Source organism: Balearica regulorum, chromosome 14 (genome assembly GCF_011004875.1).
Source record: "Balearica regulorum gibbericeps isolate bBalReg1 chromosome 14, bBalReg1.pri, whole genome shotgun sequence".
NCBI classification, from domain to species: domain Eukaryota; kingdom Metazoa; phylum Chordata; class Aves; order Gruiformes; family Gruidae; genus Balearica; species Balearica regulorum.
In genome coordinates, this window is record NC_046197.1 from 13,099,468 (window position 1) to 13,126,137 (window position 26,670).

General features: G+C 41.8%; 2 protein-coding genes across 7 annotated transcripts; both read left to right on the top strand.

The window, feature by feature from the left end:
* Positions 1-673: 673 nt before the first annotated feature.
* Positions 674-9,238, top strand: HAVCR2 (hepatitis A virus cellular receptor 2). 4 transcript variants are annotated; one of them, XM_075766428.1, is made up of 8 exons: positions 674-812; positions 1,957-2,051; positions 3,940-4,284; positions 6,744-6,823; positions 7,068-7,124; positions 7,887-8,001; positions 8,599-8,638; positions 8,986-9,238. In XM_075766428.1, the coding sequence occupies exons 2-8, from the start codon at positions 2,003-2,005 to the stop codon at positions 9,077-9,079; spliced, it is 780 nt and encodes a 259-aa protein (XP_075622543.1). In that variant the 5' UTR covers positions 674-812; positions 1,957-2,002; the 3' UTR covers positions 9,080-9,238. The 4 variants fall into 4 exon arrangements, with proteins under 4 accessions (XP_075622543.1, XP_075622546.1, XP_075622542.1 ...); XM_075766431.1 differs by lacking the exon at positions 1,957-2,051 and having other exon boundaries at positions 680-812; XM_075766427.1 differs by lacking the exon at positions 674-812 and having other exon boundaries at positions 1,774-2,051.
* Positions 9,239-14,363: 5,125 nt separating this feature from the next.
* LOC104631640 (uncharacterized) lies at positions 14,364-25,893 on the top strand. 3 transcript variants are annotated; one of them, XM_075766426.1, is made up of 10 exons: positions 14,364-14,495; positions 16,917-17,261; positions 18,375-18,728; positions 19,683-19,772; positions 21,466-21,525; positions 22,886-22,941; positions 23,571-23,652; positions 23,806-23,900; positions 24,132-24,162; positions 25,249-25,718. In XM_075766426.1, exons 1-9 carry the CDS (start codon positions 14,447-14,449, stop codon positions 24,153-24,155), a joined length of 1,155 nt encoding a protein of 384 aa, XP_075622541.1. In that variant the 5' UTR covers positions 14,364-14,446; the 3' UTR covers positions 24,156-24,162; positions 25,249-25,718. The 3 variants fall into 3 exon arrangements, with proteins under 3 accessions (XP_075622541.1, XP_075622539.1, XP_075622540.1); XM_075766424.1 differs by lacking the exon at positions 23,806-23,900 and having other exon boundaries at positions 14,425-14,495; positions 25,249-25,893; XM_075766425.1 differs by lacking the exon at positions 24,132-24,162 and having other exon boundaries at positions 14,432-14,495; positions 25,249-25,389.
* Positions 25,894-26,670: the final 777 nt, after the last annotated feature.

Sequence of the window (26,670 nt, forward strand, 5' to 3'; positions counted from 1 at the left end):
CAAGAAAAAATGTGCGGCTACTTTTGAGTCAAGAAAAAATGTGCGGCTACTTTAAGGGCTGCATGAAAAAGATGATGCTGGCACCTTTTCTGCAGAAGTGGTGCTTCTTGCATAAACAAAAACCAGGAACTTGGAAAACAGACATGTAGACACTCAGAAATGAGATCAAGGCATTCCATACAGTCTGTGTTTGAGATGAAATCCAAGGCAAGTAGGTTAACTGTTGCCCTGTAGCTCTCACATTCTTCTACTGTGTGACCAGAACAGCTTTCTGGGGGATGCAGCCAGCACCTGAACTACTATAGACTATTGTATCAGCGAACCAAACTGGGTGGAGTGGGTAGAATGGGATCAGGCAGAGCTCTGGGATAACACCTCCCTTGGTTTCTTATCGCATTTATTTATTTCAGAGCTTCAACGTGGCCCGTGCAGAGGAGGACTCCATGCGGACCCATGCATGCTGCACGTTATGGCAGGTAGCTGGCAGAAGGGCCGTGTCCTGGTCTGCAGATGGGTGTTTGTCATGTGCTGAACCACCAAGAGGAGTTCCTCGGATGGTGCCGTGCACCATCATGGCATGGCTGTGGTGAATGTGGTCACCTGCTTTCTACCAGAGCCAAGTTGCCCTGCCTTTTTCACTTGTGCAGAGCAGTTTCAGGATCCTGCCATTAATGATCAGAATTGTTCCTGTAGTTTCTGGTTTTCCCAGAAACAAGAGGAGTGAAGAAGCAGCATTTTCTTAGAGTCCTGCTTCCAGCCACTGTGTGCAAAAATCCCCCTTTCTCCTTCCTCCTCTCAGCAATTTCCTACAGGTATGTTGCTAGCATTCATCTATCTTGTGGCTATGTTTATTCCGCGTTTCTCCTCCTTTTTACTTAAACTCACTTTGCTCTCACGGAAGGTAGTCAGTGCCAGACACCTCTGTTGGTTCTGATTCTAGCCTAACCTTATTATGGGGGTATGTTTTTGGAAGCATTTCTGCTGTTTCAGTTTTTGATAAAAAGTAACTCCTTACAACTTAATTTTGCCTGCATAGCACAGTGTAAAGTAGATTAGTTACCTCAGCAAGGAGTGTTTGTTAGCCCTCAATCAAATACACTTGATCACAGCTGCAGTTCTAGTCCAAACAACATAAAAAGACAAGATGTCCTCAAGAAGAGTTAGGTAATCCAGGGTCAGAGAGAGTAGCCAGGCAACACCATTTCTCAACAGCTATATTCAGCAACATTTTGTCAAAGCAAGCTTTGAGCCTGGGATGATGTGGTTTCCACGCTACTTTTAAAGTACCTCTGTGTTCTGTGTGTGTTACTTTGTATGCATCTGGGCTTTTACAATATAAAATTTTTAAGAGTCAGATGATGAGAAACTGCAAATCTATTAGGCTACAACTGCATAACAGTAGGGCAGCTTTCCAATACTATCAGATTATAGTCTGAAAAGAAAATAGCATTTGTCTAAAAATGCTCTGAGCTGCTTCTGAGTAGTAGAAGCAGAAACTTATATTTAAATGCTTGAGCAGTTCTTCCTAGGAATCCTATTTTGCCAAGTCCTTTCTGTTCAGCGCAGTCTGTTGTGTATCCTATGTAATCTCTTATCCAAATTCTACCTACTACAGCAAAACCAGGTATGGGAAGCAGTATGGGGCAATGGATTACTGATAGTTGTGTCAGCTCAGTGGTGCTGATAACAGTTTCATCTGCTGCAATCGAGCAGGTCTGGAAAAAACAAGAAGTACCGAAATACTGCTAAGTATTTTAGCCTTTTAGTCAAACCACAGTCAGGAAGAGTTCAGCTGTGTGCAGTACCAGCAGCAGTGCTCCGCTGCTAGCGATTAACAGACTAACCACAGGAAAGACAACCCGGATTAGACTAAAGGGCATTCTCGGCTGTGTCTGAAGGGGACATACAAAGAAGTAAAACTAGATGTTTATGAAGAAAAGTTTTTCTTGAGCGTAGGTGCCTGAAGGGTGAGCAGGAGTGTTGTTCCACGTCTTCATCCACAATGTTGTCTTATTTCTGCATGAACTGGATTCTGCTGCTGCTGTTCACAGGTAACTAAGTGGGCCTAAATGAATAGGTGGAGGTGGATGGAGGTAGAGAGACTTTATATTACAATGGGAAGAGTGGTGACATGGCACAGAAACTGCAGATTTGTGTTATGAATAGAACTTTTATCAGAGTGGCTCCATAGTCTTCTGATGGCCTTACCTCCTTTTTAAAACAAAATAATATTGAGGGTATGATGGTTTTAAAGATGCTGCTTCTTGGGCTGTCTGATAGTCTTACTAGTGAATGATCTTTCAGGTTTTTTAGATAAGGATCTGAAATGAGCAGAGAACTTTAAATAATTTTTGAAAAGATGTAAAAGAATATTTAACTTCAACAGGCTTTGTGAAGGTGAATGCTTAGGAAGACAGGGGCAAGGTCAACTGTGGCTTCTGGTGTTTTTTAGCCAATATGAAATTTTATTGATAATAAAATTGATAATTTCTCCTTTTTTATTGTGAGAAAGCAGTCCTAGGAAAATATTGCTAAAGGCAATAGCACTGAAAACAACAAGTTGCAGAGTGGTACTAATATAGGCAGATAGACATTAAAAATTTGGTGGTAGATTATGTTCAGTAGAAAGAAAAGGGATATTACAGATATTATTTCCTCTAGTTATTTATAAAGACTTATGTTAAGATTCATTTAGAGCTCGCTTTTTTATAATAAATAAAATACATTATTTTCAGAGATTAGTTTCTAGTATGCTATTGTGGCAAAGTCTCTGAATGCAGACTTATTTTTAACTATAACAGCTTCTTGGGATCCACCGGTGCATGTTGGTGGACTTGCTTTGGGGAGCTCCCTTCCTAATTATAGACTGGGCTAGATTTTTAATAGAGACAAATTGTTGCATATACTTGCTGCAGAGAATTCTATCCCTGATATGTCAGTACAGATAGATTGAAATATTAACGCATGTGATCCCATGTTACTGAATTTGATGAGCAATGTGTAGTGGTAAGGATATGGCAAACGTTTCTCTTTGAAGTACAAGCAGACAGAACGTGCACCTTGGGAGCCCCACTGGGCGACCCGTTAAGAGAAGATGGTTACAGGATGCCTATGGCTGGATCACCAGAGCACAAATGATTTTTGGCTGACACTTAATACAGCTTTTATTAAAACCCTCCTAAAGGGGGATATTGACTGGAGTGGTCTAAAATACAGCAAAAGAAACTATCTCACTGTGATGAATGGGCTACTGGCTGCTAGGTCTCACTGTTTTGGCTCAAATTGTGTGGCACAGCCTCCTGGAAATGTAAAAAATGACTTTTAATTGGAGCCAAACAAGTTAGAAACTGCATAAGAATGAGGGAAGAAAATAAGGTAGTGAAAAAAGAGGGAATGAAATTTCTCAGAAAAGCTCTGAAAAAAATCTCTTTTGATAGGAATAGGCAAAATCTGTCATTAGGCAAGAAAAAAGGAAGCATGTTTAGCAGTGATCACTCTGATGAAACCTGCCATTTAGTGGCTTTTCATTGAAAGGGAGGAAGAGTTCTGCACAATGGTTTAAATGAAAGTCAGTGTTTTACTGTTCCCCTGTGTGTGGCTTGGATTAAATCGGAACTAAATAAAAAAGAAAGAGCTAACAGACTGGACATGGCTAAAGAGAAGCCACCAAGTTGTGGGGATCCAAACTCTGTTCTCTCTTCACCTCTCTGCCTACCTGCAGAGGCTGAAGAAAGTGTGTTTTTCTTTCTCTGACTAGAGACACATTCCAAACAAATTGCTGGCCCAATCATTATCCCTCACTGTGTCAATCCTGCTGGGATTCACATCCATTCCTGGAAAACCTAATCCAGCAATGCCTGGTGTTGTTTGTGAGATGTGTGAGAAGCTTCCACTTGCACACACTGTGCTAAACAACTACATTTGTCTTTTTGTCCACAGACTCCACGGAATCGGAATCACTCGTGAAAGGAATGGTTGGTCAGAATGTCTCTGTGCCCTGCTCATACAGTGTTAAGAGCGCAGAAGATATCACGTCAATGTGCTGGGGTCGTGACAGCTGCCCTGTTTCAAAATGTTATCGGACCATTATCTGGACAGATGGATGGAAGGTGATAGAGCAGTATGGCACCAGGTACAAGTTGGAAGGGAACCTGAGGAAGGGTGATGTGTCCCTCACGATTGTGAATGCAGAGGAAGCAGACAGCGGGATATACTGCTGCCGCGTGGAGATCGTAGGGTGGTTCAATGATCAGACCAGTAATCACAAGGTTGTGATAGAGAAAGGTGAGTGAGAGGCACGCTCTTGTGTCAGTACTATTGTGGTAAACCTGCTGTTCAGTCGAGACTTCAAAGCTTGCAGTGGAAGTGATTTCTGTAATCATCCATAGGACTGATCTGTAGGACTTTGCAGGTCTGTTGTTAGTGCTATTTAATTTAACCTGTCTTTGGCATTGTTGTAATCCCAGCATAGTCACTGCAATTAAAAAAAGGACGTGGTGCTTTATTTCATGGGTGCACAGCACTACTGAACTTTCTTAGAAGCACTATTTGAAGAATTTAAGAGAAAGGGCAGCATAGAGTACTTAATTCATCTAAAGTGCTATACCTGCATCCTTTTCATAGAAAGCAGTGCTTCATTTTCCCTGCTTGATTCCAGAGTAAAGCCCAGGGAGACAGAATTAGTATAGACAATTTTTTTAATCAACTCTTCCTTTGATTTTTTTTTTAGTTTTTCTCCTGAGTATGATAGTATATGGATTAAGTGGCTGACATGTGTAGCTGGTGCTAGCAAATTTTTATTATAGAAACACTTTCTCTTTCACTACATAAATGCATGCTAAGGTTAATTATATGTTGGTTTTGTTTTATTTTTTGACAAATCTCTACTGCAAGTCCTCACACTTAACATCTCTGAACAGACCTCATAACTTTTATCCAAGTATTGATCTCAATAGCATATATAAGCTATATTGCAAATGGGGATCTTAGGAAGGAAAGAAAATGGTAGGTAATTGAAATGTCTTGGCTAAAATTTACTAAACGTTACCGTAGAACCAGGGATCAGACAATGGATTTAAATTCTGCCTGACAGTATATAGAGTGTCCAATGGAAGGAACATGTATACCTGAGGCTAACTTTGCTCCCAGGTGTTACACTTAAGTAGATATTTTATTGATGTTGCAAGCATTGTTTTCCTTATAGCTGTTGGTTTGGTATGTTGTTTTTTTTTTTGTGGTATAAAATCTCACCTTGTCTTCTGGAAATGCGTCCCATGAACAGTAAACCACAAACTTTTAGCAGTTGGGTGTACTCACTATTTGATCAATTTATGTGTTGCTCAATGTAATATAACATAGACCTGTTTCAATGGGCTAGCTCAAAAGTGCATCTAATTCAAGATCCTACCTCCAGTAGCAGTCAAGAGCAGATGATTAAGGAGGATCATAGAAACAGGGCAGTAATTTTGTGATACAGCAGGGTAGAAGGATACTTTGGTGCTGGTGAAGAGACAGTGAACGACTATTCCTCACTCTGTTTCTGCATTCCACTCACAAGTTTACAGACTTCTATCGTATACCCACTCAGCTGCATCTTTTTCAATTTGAAAAAAAAGACAACTTTAATTTCCAGTACACCAGAGAGAGCTCATGGTATAATGATAGCTTATTCTCTGGATTCTGAAAGAAGAATCAGGGATGCCATTTGGATTTCTGCCTCCATCTCAGATGTTTCTAGCTAAGCAACTCAAATGTTAAAACAGTTGCATTTCCTTTTTGGAAGAAGAAGTGAAAACTTTCTCAGACTGTTTCTGTTCTAGTTGCAAATAACATGGCTTCTTACCTGAGAACTCAGGGGTATTCTTAACCCTGTGACATTTTCCTTACCTGCTGGTGGAATATTTTTTGTTTTCAGAAGACAAGTTAATGTGTGCGTGTTCACACAGAGGGACACTGGAAAAGGTAGGTGGCCATGTGCCTCTGATCTAGGAATACTCCAGCATCTCCAATGGAAGAGAACAGTGAAACAGATGATTCTGTCCTCTTCACGATAAAGCTTCTGGGATAAGGGTAACAATTTACAATATCAAAGGAACCAGCTGGGGTTGTCATAATGTGACCAGGAGATTTTGTTTTCAGGAGGGTTATATATCATCTGACAACACATGGAGAAACTGATGATATGGAAGACATATGTTTGTAGCTCTTCATTTTAAATATTGCAAACAGCTTTGTTCTGGGAAATTACCTCAAAATATGCTGCAGGCCCTTATGCAAACATATCACACTTTGGTCAGTCTGTTTATTGTATAGCTGTCTGGAACTTTAAAATTATCATTTGCTTTCTCTAACTCTGCACCACTTGCTCTTTAAAGGCCATGAGCTAACCTTAATCAGTTTTTATCAGATAACCTAAGTTTGCTTTAGGGATCTACTGCCTCTTCTTGGCTCCAAAACCAGATGCCTACCTTGGTAACTCCTTCCTTCGAGGCCTTGTGTTGAGATAATGGCAAGAGCTAAGTGTTTCCTGGAAGGAATTCAAAGCTCTGAAAAGGGCAGCAGAGGCTCCAATATTCAGAGTTTTGTGCTGCCCTCTGAAGGTGCCAACCTCTTTATGATATGCAAAGCTGAGACTCCTGATACATACTTAAGTTCAGTGGTCTCAAGTCAACTGTACAAATTCCTCTTTGTCAAAGCAGAATGGTTCTCTGTGCAAATGATATCTTTGTCTTGCCTTTGCTCAGCTCCTGGGAGCACCAGCGAATCGTCCTTTGCCATCACAAGCACGTGGCTGTCGGTTTCTGCTTCAGAAGCTCCTCAGACTGTAAGCATCTCTGTTGTGCTATAGCATACCTAGACAATAAGATGTTATTGGGTCATCCCTACAGTTCACTTGTACTGTTTTAGTTTGATTGCAAAAGATTATTTTTTTATTGTAGTCTGCATGTTTATGGAAGAATGCTTATGTGCTCATTATTAAAGGGAGAAAAAACCCCCATGCATTGAATGCATAAAGTACTTCCTGCTAATGCAGGAAGAGCTTTAGCAACATCTATGTTGCCTTTCAGGCCTCTGGTCCCTGCTCAAGCACCTCAGACTGCTCGGATGTTACCTCAAACCTGCAGGTATGGCAGGATGTGGGGAAGAGTGGAAGTTGGACTACCTGACAGCATAGCAATGCACCTGCACTCCCCATGCAGTGGGGTTCAAACAGGCAGCTCTGTGTCTGTCCTGCTGAGTCCTCCAGCATGTGTTGCAGAGTGAGAGGTAGGAACATCACCCAGATTTTATCAGGAAAAGGAGACAGCCAAGTCAGGCTTTGGGAAGGCCTGCTGTGACATACTGCAAAGCAGTATGTCCTGTGGCCATTCATACTGCTGCATGTGCAGGATGTAAGTCAGGGACCATACTGTGCTTCAGCGTCTTCCCAAGCCTGAGTTCCTAACGAGAGGTTAGATACTGAATGGCTGGCTTCAGAAAGAAGTTTTGCCTAAATAAAGACTGATGCAAGGAGAAGGCATGTTTACTTATTGATATAAAGCCTTGAATAACTACTGAATAAGCTGACAAAAAGGTGGTGTGTGAGACACCTGAACATATTTTAATCATAAAAAATAAATATTCACCAAATACTATTAAACTTGAACAAATGGGATTTGTCATAACTTCAAATCCTTTGATTATCTCAAGAAATAATGTGTTTAACAGCACGGTTCACACAAGCGTTGCAGTGACGCTGCTTGAAACTAGTCCTCTATTTCAAATTAGACTCTTCCTTTCAAGTATACTTTTACTGCAGGGCTGCAAAACACACAAATGGCCTTTGGGCACTGTATGGGCTTCTTACTGTCAGTGCTGCTGATGCTCATGTGTTTTGTGTTTGACAGAACACGTCTGTATCACTTCCCAGTCAGCAGTATTCAGAAAATGGGCTATACATTGGGATTGGTTTATGTGCGGTACTTCTCACCATCCTTGTTTTGGCTCTGTTCCTCACCAGACGTAAGTACTCTTCACGGGTGGTTATTCATGGATGGGTCAGGTATGTCAAGTCACAGCTGTGGCAGATGCCACATGTCTTCATCTTCAGGGAAGTGAGCTAACCTCTCTGGATTGCCTCACTCTGGGGCCTTGCTTGCTCAGCTCTGGGGCACAGAACAGCAAGGTGCCAACATGGTCTCATCATTTTATGTCTCAGACTCCTTAGCAACCAGTTGACCCACGGTCTGGTGAGGAGATGGGTGATACAAGTCCAACTCTCCTGCCCCACTCGCTTCCTTCTACCCATTCCTCAGCTGCCATGTTGTCCTAGCCTTTCCCAATGGGAAGGGCACTGGCTTCATGTAACTATATCCAATATTTTTTCTGTATGCCAGACTTTCTCCACAGAGGCTCTTGGTCAGACCAAGCCATATGAATTAGATCCCATGGAAATAATGGGTATTTCCTATACTGAAAACATCTGCTTAAAGTTCCCTTGTTTAGTTTCTTACACTTGAAATTTTTTTTTTTTTGAACCTACTACTTGCTTCTGATGGTTTGAAGAAAATGATTTGTTTTCTTTCTTTTTTCTTCATTTTCATTCTGGATGGTCCTTAGGATATTTATACAATACGAAAAAGATGGGTGGCTTTGCAAAGTAAGTATTCTGTTTCTGCTTTAGCTAATAGGACAAACTTTGACTTTCTTATTCTCAAGTTAATAGGAAACATTTCAAAAAGAAATTAATAAATCCTGCTACTTATCATTAGTTAGTAAGCAAAAATGAGTATAACTGTCAGTTCATTGCATTAGGGAGCATGCAAACTTCAAGTGTGGGTTGTCTCATAAGTGGAAGAATGATTCATTATCAGTCATGTTTAAATAAGTGGGTTTGCGTATTTTAAATTTTTCCAGTGAGCTGGGTGATGTAGCTATCTTCTCTTCTGTGTTTCTATTATGTTTGTTGTTTAATAGTGTGATTTTTTTTTTTACTCTTTTGTGTAGCTTCGTTGCATATTGGAGACCAGAACGTGCAGGGAACCGTCGTGCCCTGGAAGATGAGGTCCATGCAGAGGAAAACATTTATGTAATACACTAAGGACTGTATGCATACTTGCCTTTGTCATCACTGGGACATTAAATAGTTTGCAAAATGTTAGCTGCTCCCTCTGCTCAGCAGCTAAACATGACTGGACTACTGAAGCATTATTCACATCATTCTAATAAAACAAATAAAAGCTGCACTTCTAATTAAAAACTTTATCAGCCTGTTCCAGAAACAGAAATCCTACTGGCTTGAATGAAAACTTCCAGAATCTACTTATCAAACCCTAAAGAAAGTTACTGCTGTATTTATTAACTGCTTCAAATTCTCTTTTCCTTTTTTGAAAAAGAGGAAGTGCCAGAATGGCTACTCAATCACAAAAGGAAAATCACACATGTTTTCAAAAAGTTTGTCTTCACTTTGTATTGTATCTGCCAACTACAACAGAGTCTGTGCCATCAGAGGGCAGAAGCAATCTCAATAGCTGCCCTGACAAAGATGACACGTGGAAAAATTTTGTGGCATTGGTATTTCAATATACATTTAGTTGAATTTTCATTGGAGTCAGGTATACCCAGTCCTGGTGACAGCTCAGTAATGCAATGTACTAATTCCTGTCCACCCACAATTAAATCTGGAGGAGCTATTGATGCTCACCCACTCGTGGGATGTGCTTGGAGCCTCCAGGGATTGGTACTTTACGTGCTGAATATTCACAGCTTGTTTTCAGAGAACTATGACTTTTGTGTCTTCCTCTGCAAAATACATCACTTCTGTGGCTTTTTCCTTGGGCCTACCTATGCCTTGAGAAGTCCTCAGGGTGTAAAGTCTCACTTCCAGGCCTCTAAAACAACTGAACAAAAATTAACTACTTTTTAAAGTTAATTAAATTCTTATTTTTCTTAGCTTGTGGAGAAGTCAAGGACATGGCACACAATACTGGCTGAAAGTTTGCCTTGCCTTTACATCCCTGTAGATACCAAACAACTCTAATGTCTTATGCTGGAGTTGTGTGAGGGCTTTTAGTTTGTAAATGGGGAGTATCTGTGCCCTAGTGCCTTTCCTCCATTGCTCCTCAGCTAGATGTGGTTCTCAGCTTTTATTGTCTAAACTTTGATTTAATTAAAGTAAACAAATAGAGGCAGCCTCATGAGTATGAATCAACACTTTAAGCATGATTGAGCAATAGACACAACACACCCAATCAGCTTTAAGTGGAAAAATAATTTTCCTCAATTGTTTTTAAGAACACATCTTTAAACAGAAGCTGGGGACTTCCTGAAAGAGCAGAAAAATAGTACAGGCAGGAGAGAGACCAACTCTTACCAAATATTAGTCAGTATGAATTTTGCCCTGAAGTTCATCCTAAGTAGCAGTGTGGAATACCTAAAGCAGACAGTGCTGCCACAGGGAAGACTCACAGACTTACTGCAAACTTTCTATTGTTAAGTTCATCATTTTCAAGGGAGTCATGCAAAGAACAAAGTATTATTTGAAGAGGCATAAAGGCACAATAATTAAATCAGTAGGTATTTATATTAACAGCTGAGGTGCTTGGGGCTGTGGACTAGTTGTGCTTTAAGAGGAGCTGGAGTCAGTGGAGCAGTTACTCCTCCTTCCCCAGCTGGTAGAGATGGGAGGGCTTGAGCTGGCTGGAGAGAGGAGCGTTTTCCCCTGGGAGTCCTGGAGAGCCTGGCTAAGGTGGGATGTTGCCGGTGAGTATGCTTGCAAAGGCTCGTGAAGGAGGGAAAGCCTCCTCATCATGTTGAGGAAGGAAGAAATGGAAAACAAGTTGGGATAGCTGACCCTGGTGTGCTTTGGATTTTCACTTTTGCTGTGTGCTGTCTTGGGGCTGTCTGTTGCGGCAAGCCTAAAAGGTTGAAAATGCGGAGAGGAATTCATGGTTGACTGAAGAGCTCAGTGTGGGAGCACAGATACTAGGTGATTACTGATCCCTGGGCCAGGAAAGGCAGTGGAGGAAAACAGCTCTGCCATTTCTGTCTTCATATCACGAGCTGCCTTGTGCAAGAGGATACTGAAACCAGAAAGGACCTGCTTGTAGACTGTATTTTTACTAAATTAAAATCACTGACCGCACTGCAGTCACATCGCTTTCCTTCTGCGTGGCTGAGCATGTCACTGCTGTGGGCTCCAGCCCATGACTAGGGCTGGAGGAAGTCTGATCTGGTCTCTGAACTAGATCTCAGAAAAAAAAAAAATCTTCAGCAATTTCTGCTTTCTGCAACTTTTACCAAACCAATTTGTACTGGGATCAGAGTTAGACAAGTGTGCGGTTTCCAAAATTATCAGATTCCAACCACTCATGCTCTTAAGGAGTTTGAGATCCATCCTTGAAGACTGCTAATCATGAAAACTGCTTGCTCATAAGGATTTTTTCTAATTATTACAGACTAATTATTATATCAGTGAGTTTTCCATGTAAAATAAAGTTCTAGAATATACGATAACCAAAATCTTGATTAAAGTTTCCTTTCTGCTGCGCAGTTACTTGGTAAACAGACTCTGCAAAGGTCTTGTGGAGAAAAAACTTTGCCTTCGCTATGCAGTATAATACATACAAATACACGCAGGCAGAAGCTCCCTGTGCTTTTTCATTACTTCCACTCATGACAGTGGATTTTGGAGCAGGCATTTCAAAAAAGCCCCTGAGATGTGCAGGTGGCACCTGGAGCCTGTTCACCCATTAAGAGATTATCCAGCTGCACACAAACTAGCAGCACATTGACCGTGATAAGGCTAATGAGCTGCAAACTGATTTTTTTTTTGAGAGAGCACTCTGCCTTTCCTTTTCTGTCTGCAAGAAGCCACTAGATAGCAGTACAGAAGTAGAAAGCAAGCTGCATTTTTCTGGTACTTCCTAGCACGCTTGTATTTTGGGTGGCCTTTTTCAATGCACTCTGCTGCATTTAGCCCAGTCTTGCTAAAGAAACAAGGCTGATATAATGCTGTGTTCATCATCGTCCTTCCCTAGTCACCTGCAACATACTGACCAATTCTGTTTTGACAAGTTTCATGGAAATTCGTAGCTGGATAAGGACTCAAATTTGTGTCCCAGGTGGCATTCAGCTGCTCCCTGCAGTGGCATCAGCTGGGCATTGGCTTGCAGCCTCCACTTGATGGTAAGCGATGGGAGACAAAGGAGAAACTGGGATTGTTGCAGAGAAAAAGTCTCCAGGATATTGGATGCATTGGGTTTCATTAGTTCTGTTCACAGAACAGCTGGGGCTGTGCATACTTTGTATTGTATGAACTGTACCTGGTAGAATATAGCAAATTAGATATTTTACTGATTGCTGGTTAACCTGCCTTGTAATGTTGATGATAGGACGCTGCTGTATTGTTGTGTCTGTCCTCACTGGTTGCTGTTTACGCTGCACTGAAGCATGTAAAGGTACAGAGCAGCATTGCAGCATCGCTTTAATTCAGAATAAACTCAGAAGAGTTCTTGGAGCTTCACACTGCTTGCCTCTGCCACTAAGTTGGCTACAGCAGCATCAGTTGGCTACATGGTGGTGAAAGGAACCAGGCATTCTGGCTTTGCTGGAGTCTAGCCTATCGGAGGTCTACTTCTTGCCACCGTAACGTAGTGGTGGTGTGATGGATGAGGATGCTGATGGGGGGTAGTCTCCTACTCCAATGTACTGCTGAGTTCAACAGGTCTGCAAGCACAGGAGTCCTTCTCTGATGCTGTTTTGGGGGCAATATCGAACAACTAATTCCTCCCAACCTTCCTGTGCTACTCAAGATTTTGTAGGCTTGTTCATGGTGCCCCTTAGGTTATTTCTTTCAGGCTGACTTATTCTGGAAAACCCATCTAATCCTTCTGTGGAAGCTCTTCCATACTTTCCACCATTCTTTTTGCCCTTCCTGGGACCCTTTCTGGATCTAAGATATGCTTTTGTGGGGACTAGAACTATACAGAGAGTTCAAGGTAGATTTGAACAGTGGTCTAATGCTGTCTTCTGCTTTGTTTTCTATGGCTTCACTAACAACTGCTAACATTTTATTTGCTTTTTTCAATGCTACCAAGCAGAGGGGGTGATATATTCATGGGCTTGACTACTCATGATAAGCCCAAAATCTCATTCCGGAGGGGATAATGTCAGGTTAAAGCCCATCATTTTATCATATGAACTTAGAATTTCTCTCCTGTTTGCTCCATGCTATATTTATTTGCACAGAATTTTGTCTATCAGCAAATCTTCATTCCTGACCTTAATGCCCTTAATTAGTTTTGCTTTATTACTCATGTTTTCCAGAAAACCTCCAGAGAACTTCTCTATCAATTGGTCAGAAAGTTTAAAAAAAAAAAAAAAGTCAGAAAAAGTAAAAAAATATTTCTTGGAGGTAGTGTTGCATATCTTTGGGAAGGACATTGTTTTGGCAAGAAAACATTTGCAAGAGTTCCTCCGAGGTTGTCTTTGCTAATAGAAAATTTGAAGCTGGGGAAAGAAAGAGAGGGGTCTTCAAGCAGAAGGCAGAATCAGGGGAAATGAAGGGATTAGGAAAATGTAAGTGAAGACAAAGTCAGAGGCGGAGACTAAGCTAAATGTTTAGGAGTTTAAGAGCACAGAACTTGTTCTCAAGCACCACAGAACACGGAGTTCCATGGAAAGGCAAAACAAATAGTATATTGAAATCTCTGATGGTAGTACCATGCTGAGTGTCTTGGAAGAAGAAAGGAGAATGGGATAGAATAGAATAGTTCAGTTGGAAGGGACCTACAGTGATCTTCTAGTCCCACTGCCTGACGACTTCAGGGCTGACCAAAAGTTAAAGCATGTTATTAAGGGCATTGTCCAAATGCCTTTTAAACACTGCCAGGCTTGGGGCATCCACTAGCTCTCTGGGAAGCCTGTTCCAGTGTTTGACCACCCTCTCAGTAAAGAAATGCTTCCTAATGTCTAGTCTAAACCTCCCCTGGTACGGCTTTGAACCGTTCCTGGATCCTAGGGAGAAGACACCAGCACCTCCCTCTCCACCTCCCCTCCCTAGGAAGCTGTAGAAAGCAATGAGGGCACCCTTCAGCCTCCTTTTCTCCAAACTGGGCAAAGCCAAAGTCCTCAGCTGCTCCTCACAGGACATGCCTTCCAGCCTTTTCACCAGCTTTGTTGCCCTTCTCTGGAAACATTCAAGTACCTTAACGTCCTTCTTAAATTGTGGGACCCAGAACTGCACACAGTACTCGCTCAAAGTGAGGTCACATCAATGCTGAATACAGCGAGATAATCACCTCTTTTGACCAGCTTCTTCTGGAAGCATAGGCAAGAAGCAGTTGCAGTACATAAAATCTGGAATGGAGAAATGAGACTTCAGTGGTGCTTACTCAGCATCTCTGGAAAATATAAGACCTAGTTTTCTCTCCTCCCACTCACTGCTCTGGAGTCTCTGTCAGCTAAAATGTCCCATTTTGTGCTGTTTCACTGGATTATGATACAGATCTTTATAGGTGAGTCTTCACTTGCTTTTTCTGTGCTTGCTCAAAACCCAAAAATTTTGTAAAATTAAAACCAGCAGCACTTGTTTTGTAAAGATAAAACAGTGAAAAAGATTGTAATTTTATAAAGAACTTCAAAAGTTTTCTTAGACTTACTGATTTAATACTGATTGAGAATTTTTTTAAAAAACTTTAAAAAAAATGTATGGGTTTCCTCGGTGTATAGGCTTGTTTAGCTCCCCCGTCCCCCCCAGATTAGATAGTTTCTTTCCTACTGTTAAATGCGTACTGCTGGCTTTGGTTCTTCATCTGTCTCTCCACCATGCTACAGTGCTGACACAGCCTAGGCTAGGTAATGGAAATATTGACAGAATAATGAATGCATATACATGATAAAGAAAGGATTTTCTGAAACTCTGAGGGCTGTCTGCTGCTATGAACTGAGTGTAGGAAAGCACGGCTGGAGATTCCTCCCCTTTTACTCCCACGCGTTCAGTTCAGCCATTGAAAATCTGAATCCTAAAAGAGATAGAAGTCCAAGAGTAACTTAGTAGACTGGATCTTGCAAGTGTGGTTGATAACGGCTACGTTTCTGCATGCGCATCAGCAACGCAGTTTCCGAATTGCCTGAGGTGGCTCAGGAACGTGGGTTCGCCCACTTGCAGTGGGGCATGAATTCCTATCAGGAGTTGTGCTTTTAAATCACTTAGGCATTTCAGGAATTTCTTAGATGAATAAATATTAATTGGCTAAAATATTGGATGAAATATTTAGTATAAAATCTACAGCAACTGCGATGTTCTTAGATTGATCTGAAAAGTAGTGGAAAAGTTTGGCCAGGGGTGGAATACATGGAGGGGCAAGAGGTGATCCGTGCTCAAAAGAGGATTTGAAACTGCAGAACCTGTAACTTTCTAGCACCAATACTGGTGGGAAACTGCACTGGAGACACTCTGGTGCCTTGTGTCTTCCCTCTTCTTTTTATTTATTTATTTTAAAAATACGCTCAGGGCTCTGCTTCTTTCAAAGAGAAGAACAAGCGAATTTTCATTTGTTAAAGGATTGCTTAATGAAGTTGCTTTTGTGCTGTGCAGGACTGGGATGAAATAAGAACAGAAGATAAGCCCATTTCTCCTCAAGCAGCAGTGACCTTAACTCCAGGAATAGTTCAAGCTGGTCTTGGTTTTACACACATCTTATTGGGTTGACTTGGAAATATGAATTTACCCACTCAGTGACTAACCCCCTGCTCCCCTAGGGTTACTTCCAAGGTCAACTGGATGAACTGTTTTGTTCTGTTGTCAGGGAAAGAGGCTGTTTTCTCTCTTTGTTTTGCTGTAACAAGGCAAATGAACCTACCCTTTCCAAGGACTGAAACAAGCAGCCATCTTGCCAAGCCTTATCCAGTATTCAGGAATTCATTTTTTTGGCACATCCTACCTTCATTTCACTGCAAAAGCTTCTGCCCTTCACCATATTGCATGTTGTTTTGTCTGCCTTTACTCTTTTAGCATTCGGAGCTGTTGAAACCTGAACGAGTTGGCTTATCTTGCCAATGGGATAAGCAATAATGAAGCTGAAATGTCATCCCAATAACAAGTCATGAGGCAGCCTGCCACAGACTAAAACCTCACCTGGGGAATAGTCCATTAAAGACAAAACAAAAGAGACATGGACACAGTTGTAAGCATCTGTTTGCTATCTGGGAGTCATGCCAAAAAGAAAAGGCATTCAAACAGCTGGCAAAATAGAAATGTTTGGCAAACCAGGGGCAAAGCCGGTGATAATAGCAGCAACTGTCCTCTTTGGGGTAAGCAAGACACCAGATCTGCAGGATGATCCTCTTGCTGCAGCAGAAGACCAGATCTGGATGCTCCCCAGATCCCTCAGTTCCTGCTCCACCATATGTAAATGATAACATGGGAGAAAAACACAGTAGGGTAGGAGGACCGACACAGACTAGATAAACATAATCTAGAAAAAATTTGTTCCTTTATGGGAACCTTTTTTTGAATAGTGCCTTTCATGAAGAAGAAATCCCTTTTAGGGCAATCTGGGAACTGCATTGACAGTTAGGGAACAATATGTAGCAAAGATTCAAACCAGGGTTTGGGTATTGGCTGTACTCGGGCTGCCAGTGACAGACCTCAGCTTTGCTCACCACATGTTTTGAGTGATGTATTTTGTGAGCAGCTGGCCGAGACCAGAGCATGGAGCCCTCCAGCAGCAAGCCACTGTCTGCAAGCTCCTGGCTGTTGCCCATAGTGGCCCGGGCCATTAGCTGCCACAGGCTCCAGGGGAAGGCTTGGGGGATGACTAACTGTGCCCTGCCTGCAGGCAGGAGTGTTTCTTTTCCTGCCTCATTGCATTGCACAGGTAGAGTTATGCATCGGAGACTACCAACACTCATCTTTCCTTGTTCTTCCTTGACAGCACACACCGCATCCGAAACTGTTGTTAGAGGAGTAATAGGGAAACCTGTTAAGTTGCCTTGCTCCTACCAGGTGGCACGACTTAAGGACGTCTCCGATATGTGCTGGGGCAGAGGCCCGTGCCCAAATTCAAAGTGCAATAACAAAATTTTGCACACCACTGGGAATAGGGTAACATACAGAAAATCTCAGAGATACAGTCTCCAGGGCTATATTTCCTACGGAGATGTGTCTCTCACGATTGCGAAAGTGAAGGCAGAAGATGCAGGTACATATTGCTGCCGCATAGAGATCCCGGGTTGGTTCAACGACATCAAACAGAACATGCGGCTGGAGGTGGTCAGAGGTGAGTTGTGGGACCTTCATGATACAGCCAGCAGGAAGTAACCTCTCACTGGATAGGAGTTTAAAATCTGAGTGTATGTGTGCTCTTTTGTTTGTTTTGGCAAAAAGTGGTTTTCCTAAAATACATAGTTTTCAAGGGAGATCTGCAACCAGTTGCCAATTTGAATTGCATTCATTGAGCAGTTTTAATCAGAAAATAGTAACTTTTAGCCTTTTTTTGTCTTTCAAATGAAATATTTGATTTCTCATTGTGTAGCTATGTTTGATGTTTTAAAAGATGATGGAATTAAAAAAGGGATTTATCATTTGAAGAACCCTTGAAGTGAAATTCAGTTTTCATTTGGGGTTCACCTCAACACCAAAGACTTTCATTTGGTTCATGTTATGAGGAGGCCTACATGTTTAGAAATTTTATCTTGGAGTCTTGAAGGACTTTTTCCCCTTCCTATTATTTTGCTGAGCTGCAGGATAAAGTAAAGCTCTTATAAGTCGAGAAGAAAACCATTGCAAAGCACAGAAAAAAGATGGTACCCACCCTCAATGCTGCAGAATGACAATTTTTTTCCTAAGTTTTACAGGGTGTTCAGGGGTGCAATTGGTGCTGACATACACAGGACTCATGTATGCCTGTTGTAAGGGATATAATGGGAGAGTGAGGGGAAAATGCTGCCATCCTATTTCTGTCCCTGAGTTTGAGGGCAATAGAATTCATAAGAAAGGACTGGTTGAAAAGTTTAGCAAGAAGCTTGTGGCTGAAAATCGAGTTATTTTATTTATTTTGTTTTTATGACGACATTGAAAAGCAAAATCACAGTTTGCAAGTTTTTGGGATCCACTACGAAAGGTTCTAGCCCTTCCATTTCTGTAAGAGGGTCGAGGAGGGGTTGTTTGAGACCTACCCAAAACCCCCACAAATCTGTAAGTTTGGGAATTGCTCTGGCTGCGGCATGTTTTCTGTTAATGAAATAACCTTTTAAAGTAGCAACTTTCCCACCTTAATTCACAGTATTTTAGTAGCCAGATAATTTTCATTCATTTCTGGCTTGGCTTTCCTCAGGGTTGGTTGTGAATGCTCTGATCTAGATTTTCTCCTGGCTATGTTTTTTCCATGCAGGCCCTCCAGTGATGACAACCACCACAAGAAAGGCTCCCATTTCCCCCAAACATTTTAGAAAAACAACTTTTGCTCCCCAAGCAACCTCTGATCATCAAACCACAGCAGAGACTGCTGTCCTCCTGACAACCACCATCCCCCCAGCAACAACTGCAACCACTGAGTCTCCAGCAGTAACTACACTGGAGACTGTTGCTCCCCCAATATTTGCTGTGACAGCAAATGATACTTCTCCAGAAACTATGGCGACAACCAGTGTCCTCCCAGATTTTTCAACTGATTTCCAAGCAGCTGACATGAGGACTGAAGATGACTACATGTTCTGCTCAGCAGAGTCTGTCCCTCTTCCTGGAGGTACAAAGGATAACCAGCACTAATCCTTGCTTTTTTCTGTGTAGCAGAGATGGTCTGTGTTAGCCTGACTCTGGCACCACAGAGACTCTCCAGATACTTATATTTGTATCTATCTGGGAAGTTTTCTCTGAGATGCCTATAGGTATGTCTCAGTGGGTTTAAGGAAATACAGGTCAAGTGTTGTGGATGATGCCAAATTGGGGTGAGTGGCCAAGATACCATAGGGTCAGACTTATGTTCAGAGGAATTTTTGCAGCCTGGAGAAATAATGTGACAGAAACCTCATGAAGAACAACAGAAATAAATGCAAAGTCCTGCACCTGGCATGGAGTAAGAGACATTCACTCAACTATGCACTAATTTTTTTCTTGATTTGGGAAAGACAATTGAAATGGTCTGCTGAAAAGGTTAGTTTAGAGCATGTGCTGCTTGAGCAATTAAGCCAGTGAGAATTCAAAAAATGCTTACAATTGAGTACTTACATTGTCATCCCATATGAAGGCTGCTATTACTATTAATAGCTAATCAGAGTGACCTATTATCATCCTAACCATTCATAGGTTGCTACTTTATTCACATCAATGACTTCTTTCCCACAGATTGATGTCTGCACACAAGGCTGGTCTTTTTGGGTCTTCTATCATTTGAAGATCTCTTTGATCTGAACCTCTGAGGACAGCTTTTCTGTATCATCTCTTGTATTCCAGTCATAACAATGCACCTCAGTTAAACTTGACAACAATTAATTACATCCACAGCTGAACAGTTAAAACATCTGAACACTGGCCATGCTAGTAAAGTACATTAGTTATCTGGCTAGGATGAGCTGCAGACATGAAAACCGAAGTGCAGATTTTAGTTGCAGATGCAGAACTGTGTAAGCAATTTTGAACGCCATATGAAGATTGGCCTAATACATGATCTTTATGAGCATTACTTTTTACTTTGTTTCAGCGACTACCGAATTTCCCAGTACACTTCTAACGGCAGAGGGAACTAAAAGTGCTGACACTTCTCCCATGGTTGAAGATGTGCCAACTGCAGGTGAGTAGGATAACATTGCAAAGTCACAAGTTGCATGTTCAGAGAAATTAAGAAGTTGTCATAAACAAAAGTATTGACTGTTCTTAAGAGTGTACCAACATGTACTGATAGCTATTCATTGCATCTGGAAGTAAGAGGTATCTGGGGTCTACACAGAAGTTGTTTGAAATCAGAATGTAACAACAGCTGAGAAAAACATGTTTTTAAGCCTCCAAAGGAAGTAGATTTTGAGTCACTCACTACTGTTGGGTATCTCAGGTCTGAGAGAAGGTAAGAACTTGTCTTTGCCACCATCCAAGCCAAATTCTCAGATATCTGATGTGTCATCACGGTGAGTTCATTGACCTTTCAATTTTAAATCCTCCCTGAATGTTGTGAGCTTTGAACCTCATTGAATATATTCAGCCAAATGTGGCTGCAGGCTCAGCTCTCCAGTGCTCAACATGTGTCCTTGGTCACGGTGGAAAGCAGTAGGCAATTACCACAACTATCAGCCATTCCTTCAAGAGAAAAGGAACTGGTATACAAAATCATACCATATCTGAGAAATGAACAAACTTAGATGAAGTCTGCACGGGACATGCTGGGAAAGATGTCACCACAGCACCAGCAGAAGACACTTACTCCATTGCCTCCCGGGGGCTGGGACGGCTCTCCCACCATCTCCTTCCTCGCTTCAGCCCCTTCACGGAGGGACCATTGCTGCAAGCACCAATCCCCCTCCAGGGTCCTTGTACCTGGGGTCAACAGGATGGTCCAGCTGGGTGTTCGAGTTGCCAAGTATAGTCTCAGTCAAGTATAAAAGAACAGCAGCCCAGGTTATTCAGGTATGATAGCCTGCCCACCAGATGCCCTCAAATGAGGACTTAAAAAAAGGAAAGCTAAAATTCAAGGATGACACGTTATATTTGGCTGTTAACAGTCCTTTTAGTTTCAACTAGTGCCAAGAAACTCTTCATTCTTAAAACCACAGTATTTAGATTTTTGCAGGTCGTCTTTTGCTAGACCTGGAGCCTTAGAGCACAAATAGTTTAGGAAACTGTTCCTTAATGGCCCTGGAGAGGGCTCACAGAAGAAACTTGACTGGTTTCTTGAGTATTTGTGAGGGTTTTTCACCCCTGTCTCAACTTGTCATCTTTCTGATATATTTCTGGATAATGCCTATATTCTGCCATTGTAAATAGAGAGCTTTTCAAAGGGTCTTACCTCTGGGATTCTGGAGGCAACTTAAGTTGTGACTGTGGGCTAGAAAGAACCACCACAAAAGCAGTAACAACAGAAAATGTACCATGCTTATATGAGTCATGTACACTCCCACCCATGCAAAAACTGGTGTCATGCTGTTTCTGAGAGCCAAACTGTCATAATGTGTGAAAATGCTGCAGCATAATTGAGCACTGTCTAGTGAGAGCCATAAACCAAGTTAAGTTCTTGACTCAGTCTCCTTCTACTCTGTGAAATAATGCACTAAATTGACCAACTTCACCCTTATTGCAATGTAAGGGAAGACTAATTTGTTGCTGAACTCTGTATTGATGTTAGCACAGTGGCTGACAGAGAAACCCACGGTTGAAAGAGTGTTCCATCTCCAAGTACAATTCATGCCTGATAGGTTGGGTTAGCTGGGATGATTGGTTCCTGTTGACCAGGTTCTGATTTAGTTTCTCCTCTGTCTTCACCTCCTTTCCCCCAGCAACAACCCTGCCAGCACCAGCCACACTTTGGACCACAAAGAGAACCGTTGCTCCTTCAGGTACGGAGAGTAAGCAGCAGTACTTGCTTGCATCAGCCTGGCTGCAGCTGGAAAGTTTAATTTCGACTTGTGGGATGTGCGTGTCAGAGTGAGATATGCACTTGTGTATTTGGAGGTAGTTCTGTTGAACTACTGCTCCTTCTCACTCCTTCTCTCTCCTTCAGGAAAGGAGAGGTGTCATAAAACAGGACTATGGCAAAATGCAATGTTCATGTATCCCTGGGATTTTCAGCACTTGCTAGGGTTTTATTACCTATATTTGTTTAGCTGTAGTGCTTATTAGCCATAATCTCTTTTCTACTCCAGTGCAAATTTATAGCTACAGTTGCATGCATATGAGCTACCTGTGCCCTGTCCATGTCTTTGATAAAACGCAAACACGTTATTTGGTACACGGAGACAAATCAACTCAGTTCTCAGAGTGAGCTGATCACAACTGAGAAATTTGTGGGAGATCAGGTTATTCACCGAATAACATATTCTGAGAAGTTTTTTTTAAAAAAAGAAAAAGAAAAAAAGCATATTTTTTTCCTTACGGGATTATTTGTGACCATCTGATCGCCCCCATCACCATGTGACGTTCTGGGTGTCTCATGCAGATAAAGTTTCCTTCGGCTGCAGCCTTGGGCACCACAAGCATGTTACATATACATGTCTCGACAAGTGACTCATCTGATCCCTGGTACTTTTTGCTCAGATGGATGCTCCATGGTTGTTCACTTGTCAAACCTATGAAAGCACTACTCATCACAGTCTTTCTATACATTAGGGCATGACCTAATGCAGAGTACCTTTGCTGTCATAGGATATAGGCTGAGGGTTTGACTCACTAAATTGAGTGACTCCTGTTTTTAAGATGCTGCTAAACATTGTGTGCTTCCTGTGATCGATCAAATGCTCCAAATACTTAAATACTTCAGTACTTTGTAGCATGAGGTCATGATGAGCCAAGGTCCAAGCCTAGGTTAACTTTTTGTGACTTTAAATTCACCAGCAAAAGTAAGAGAGTAGGATCACAGAGTAAGAGCAGAGAAGTGTTCTGCAAGAGTTCTTGAGTATTCATTTAGTTCACCCCTATTTCCCAAGCTTAGAAATCTAGAACTGAATTATTCTTAATATGCCTAGATAGAAAACCCTGCATTATCTTCACAGAGCTTTCTTACATCTGTGGTAAGTTATCCGAATGTAAAGATGTTTCTTGTGGTTTTCAGTACTAATGCAGCTTTCAAAAACTGCAATCAATCACACATGTCTGACCCTGAGAGTTCATTACTCCTTGACTAAAGTGCTGACAACTGCGATGTCTCTCACTCCTTCAGGTGACTGTGCCAGTAATAATTTCAATCTCTTTAATTTTCAGGGATTTCAACAAATTCAGACAATGAGGTTGAGAACCATTATGATAACGGAGAGAAGGTAAAAGTTCCTCTAAGTTTCAAGAGTGATTAGAAGCCAGAAGGCCAGCAGGATGCGCTAGTGATTTTCAATGTATTCATACTAAAGGGACAGTGTTTGCAAACAGTAGCTTGAACTTTTGTTTAGAAGCTCAGGAACTATCTACTCATCTTTCCAGTGGGTAGAGCCAAAGCCTGTGACGATCCCATCTGGCTTGAACACTTCAGAAAAACCTCATCTCCCTGACACCTCTGTAAGAGAAGCAGAGGTAGCATCCTCAGGGTGTGACCAGGCAAAGGGCAACTTTGGAGGGTTGTTAGACTTCCCTGTTTCTAGGAGAAGGATGAGGGTGACTAAGCTCCTACTTTAGACACTTTATTAAGAAGTTCATGTTAAGTGGGATGAATCTAGGCTCAAATGCTTCAGAAGATTTATTAAATACTTAAGAGCTAATTCATGTTGTTTATCATGATCAACCTGATGTGTCTTCTCCATACTTTGTATAGGCAGGCTCAGAAAAGCATTGCAAACTCCAGCACAATGCAGATATTTCAGAGCTCTTAGCCACTAGGGCAACCCACTCCTGCATGAGTAGATCTGAAGGAAACATGTTTCTAAAGCCTTTTCAGTTTTTCTTTTCTCCCTTCCAGTTTCTCAGCTATGCCATTCTCATTGCCTGCCTCACAGTGGTGCCCATTCTTTTCATACTGATGTCTTTGTTGTTGTGGAAACGTAAGTATCCCTGAGCACATAACTGATTAATGTTACTAATACTGGCCTAGTGCAGATGTCCTTCTGTATCTCTGGTTAATCTTCTGGTAAATCTGCCATGGCCCTTGTGACAGCACTCTGTTCAATTTATGGGGGTTGCTGTCCTTACTCCAGGATTGTGTCACCATGAGGAGACCAGGGACCATGAGTTGGTGGGGATGCAGCAGGAGGAAGCCTGTGCAAAGAACCTGTTCAGTCACTTGTTGCAGGTCTGGCTCATCTTGTTGGCTCTTGCTTTATAGTAAAGTGGTCCTGTAGTTTCCTGGAATTGCTTCTGACAGATATTGGTGTAACTTATATCAGAATGAAATCCTTTCTTTCATGCTTAGCCCACAGAAATTTTGCAGCTTGCTATCTTTGCTTCTGAACTCATTTGATGGATTTGTTAGAATTATAGATTTCTTTTTGCCACTGTGACATAAATATTATTTTGCTTCTAGGTAAACACACAAAGAAGTTTATAATGAAAAGGTAATCAATTTTGTAATTTCCTATTAAAAATTGCAATGTAATTTTTCTTAGAGGCAGGAAGGTATTGGCCACTGATTGTAATGGGTGTTGTATGGGCTTGTGGTGCTGACTACCAAAGTTGTATTATGAGTAAGCTTCAGATAACTTCACCCCAGAAAATCAAACAGTGGTTCCTGGATACTGCTTCTATGTAATGATGAACAGACATTCAGAGCACTGGAGAACTTCAGCAACTGGTGCTTACTGTTATGTGGTGACCCCAGCTTGAGGAAGTCTGTTTTATTCTTTGATCAAATACCAGGGCATGACCCTGGTGGAGTTATCTTAAAGAAATGAAGAGATAAATGTTTATGATGGTCAATGGGCAAAATGATTGCTCAGAAAGGGATCAGGGATTTATGGACAGGCCTCCATGGAGTGGCAATTCATGCCAACACACAAAGAATGGGTCCCATGAAGGGTACAGTACAGCAGTGCAGCAGACCAAGCTTTCCACCACTAGATAAATCTTGCAGCTCTCAGGGGGCCACCGCACCCTCTCATACCCTCCTTTGGGTCACACTGAAGTATCTGAGGTGATCATTGAGGCGATCATTTTGAGGCAGATATGAAATATGGAAGTATGATGAGTGACCCTGTGCAGGTGTAACCGACAAGTTCATGTCTTCTGGCTCATCTTTAGAAAAGGATTTTCTCTACACAAACCGCAGGGTAGTCTAGTGAAGTATCATCCCTTTTGCCAAGGTCCAATAATTTTTCAACGGCAGATGGTCCCCCACTGCACACCCCACTTAGGAGGTAAGGATTGGGGGCCAAGGAGGGACTCTTTCCTGAATCCCATGGTGTTTACCCTACAGCTGTCATTACAGGATCTGAACAGCCCTTTCCTATCCATTAGAAGAATGCTAGCAAGGTAAATACTTAGCTGGTGTAAAAAGTAGGCATTGCATCATTGAAGTCAGTGGAGTCAGTAGCTTCTGGTCTCCGTTTCAATGGGAATTTGCCGACGTTACAAATAAGAAAGGATGGTCTGAAGCAGGAATGTGCTTTTGCCCCATCCATAGTGATCTATGCTTCTCATTACAGCCTTGAACCAGCGGAAGACCTTGAAAAAGTTTTCAGTGGAACTGAAGGAGAAAACAGCATTTTTTTGCTGTGAAGAGTTCCTACATCATCTGTAGATGCCATGGAAAATAAAAAAGACCTGTTTCATGCTGCATTGAGAGATGCTTATCAGCCCTCAAAGTATCAATTGGTGTAAACCAAAGGCCAAAGCTTCAACTATGAAAATTTAAAAATCTTTGTGCAAATTTTACCATGCCATCTTTAACTCATTGCATAAAGAAGTTTCTTTGAGAAGGTGCTTTATGCATTATTCATAGGTGTTTCTGGTATCTGTCTTCTTACTAATACCATGTTACAGAATTGAATTTGTTTTTCTCCATTTTTACTAATGCTGTTCCTTGAATACAACTTATACTGTGAAGAACAGAAGAGAGAAGAAATAACACAGAATGCTGCCTGACTTCAAATTGCCAAAAAAAGAAAAAAAAAAACCCCAGCAAGTACCATTCTTATTGCTTTTATATAATCAAGAGAAAAATTAAGCCACAAGAATGCTGCAAGTATAAATCAAAAGTGCACATTTCTTAAGGGGTACTAATGCTGCCTGTGATTCAGCATGTTTGAATGACCCTTGGAGACTATGTTAATAAACTTTGTAATTTACCGCTAGCAATTGTATTTTTTATGCCACATCCTAAGGCATTTGAACAGGAGTTAGTTATTCCCCAGGTGTTGAAATGACTGATGTGCTGTCTCAGCTCTCCAAAGAAGTATTGCAGCATTTCCGGAGGTGGGAAAATGCCCAGAAGACCAACCTGCAGGAAAATTTTTCTATCCTGCCCTCACAAACTCCCATACCACTCATTTGTAAATCCCCATCTTCCCCATCGATGTGCATAGGGGATCTCCAGTCATTTGGGGTTGCCTTTTGGTCCTCACAACAATGACCTGCAAAAACCAGCAGCTCTTGTGGTGGAGTCTGCTTGGCAATGCAGATCTGCACCGTGCAGCCCCAGGGTGCTTCATTTAGGGCCCCAGCATGCAGTCACAGGTTAGCATAGTGCAGTCTGGCTGAGTTTTGTATGGATGAGACTGGGGTGCCCAGTCTCACCAGCACTGCCCATTTATCTTTTAGAGAAGTTGTAGATGAGAAGCACAACACAGAGCATAGCCACATCTTGGAAACTTGGCCACCCCTTCAGGTGCCCATGGGTGGTGAGTGAAGCCACCTCAGTGTTTCTGACCAGCATAGGCAAAAATCCTGTGATCTCTGGGGACACTAAAAACAGTGAAGAAGAAGAGATGAAGGGTGACATTCACTTTCTGCTGCTTCTAGTGGGACAGAAGGGCTGTGAGGGAGAACATTGCTGCTGCTGGGGACAGAATTTGTCCCCATTCCTTCTCTGCAGCAACGAGCTGCCCCCACACTCCTACCCCATCCTC

Coding starts and splice junctions, on each gene's coding strand:
- HAVCR2 (XM_075766428.1), top strand. CDS start 2,003: ATGTTGTCTTATTTCTGCATGAACTGGATTCTGCTGCTGCTGTTCACA. Junction 4,285..6,743: donor CAAGGTTGTGATAGAGAAAG/GTGAGTGAGAGG, acceptor GCCTTTGCTCAG/CTCCTGGGAGCACCAGCGAA. Junction 8,639..8,985: donor AAGATGGGTGGCTTTGCAAA/GTAAGTATTCTG, acceptor TCTTTTGTGTAG/CTTCGTTGCATATTGGAGAC.
- LOC104631640 (XM_075766426.1), top strand. CDS start 14,447: ATGTCCCATTTTGTGCTGTTTCACTGGATTATGATACAGATCTTTATA. Junction 18,729..19,682: donor GTCTGTCCCTCTTCCTGGAG/GTACAAAGGATA, acceptor ACTTTGTTTCAG/CGACTACCGAATTTCCCAGT. Junction 22,942..23,570: donor ATTATGATAACGGAGAGAAG/GTAAAAGTTCCT, acceptor TCTCCCTTCCAG/TTTCTCAGCTATGCCATTCT.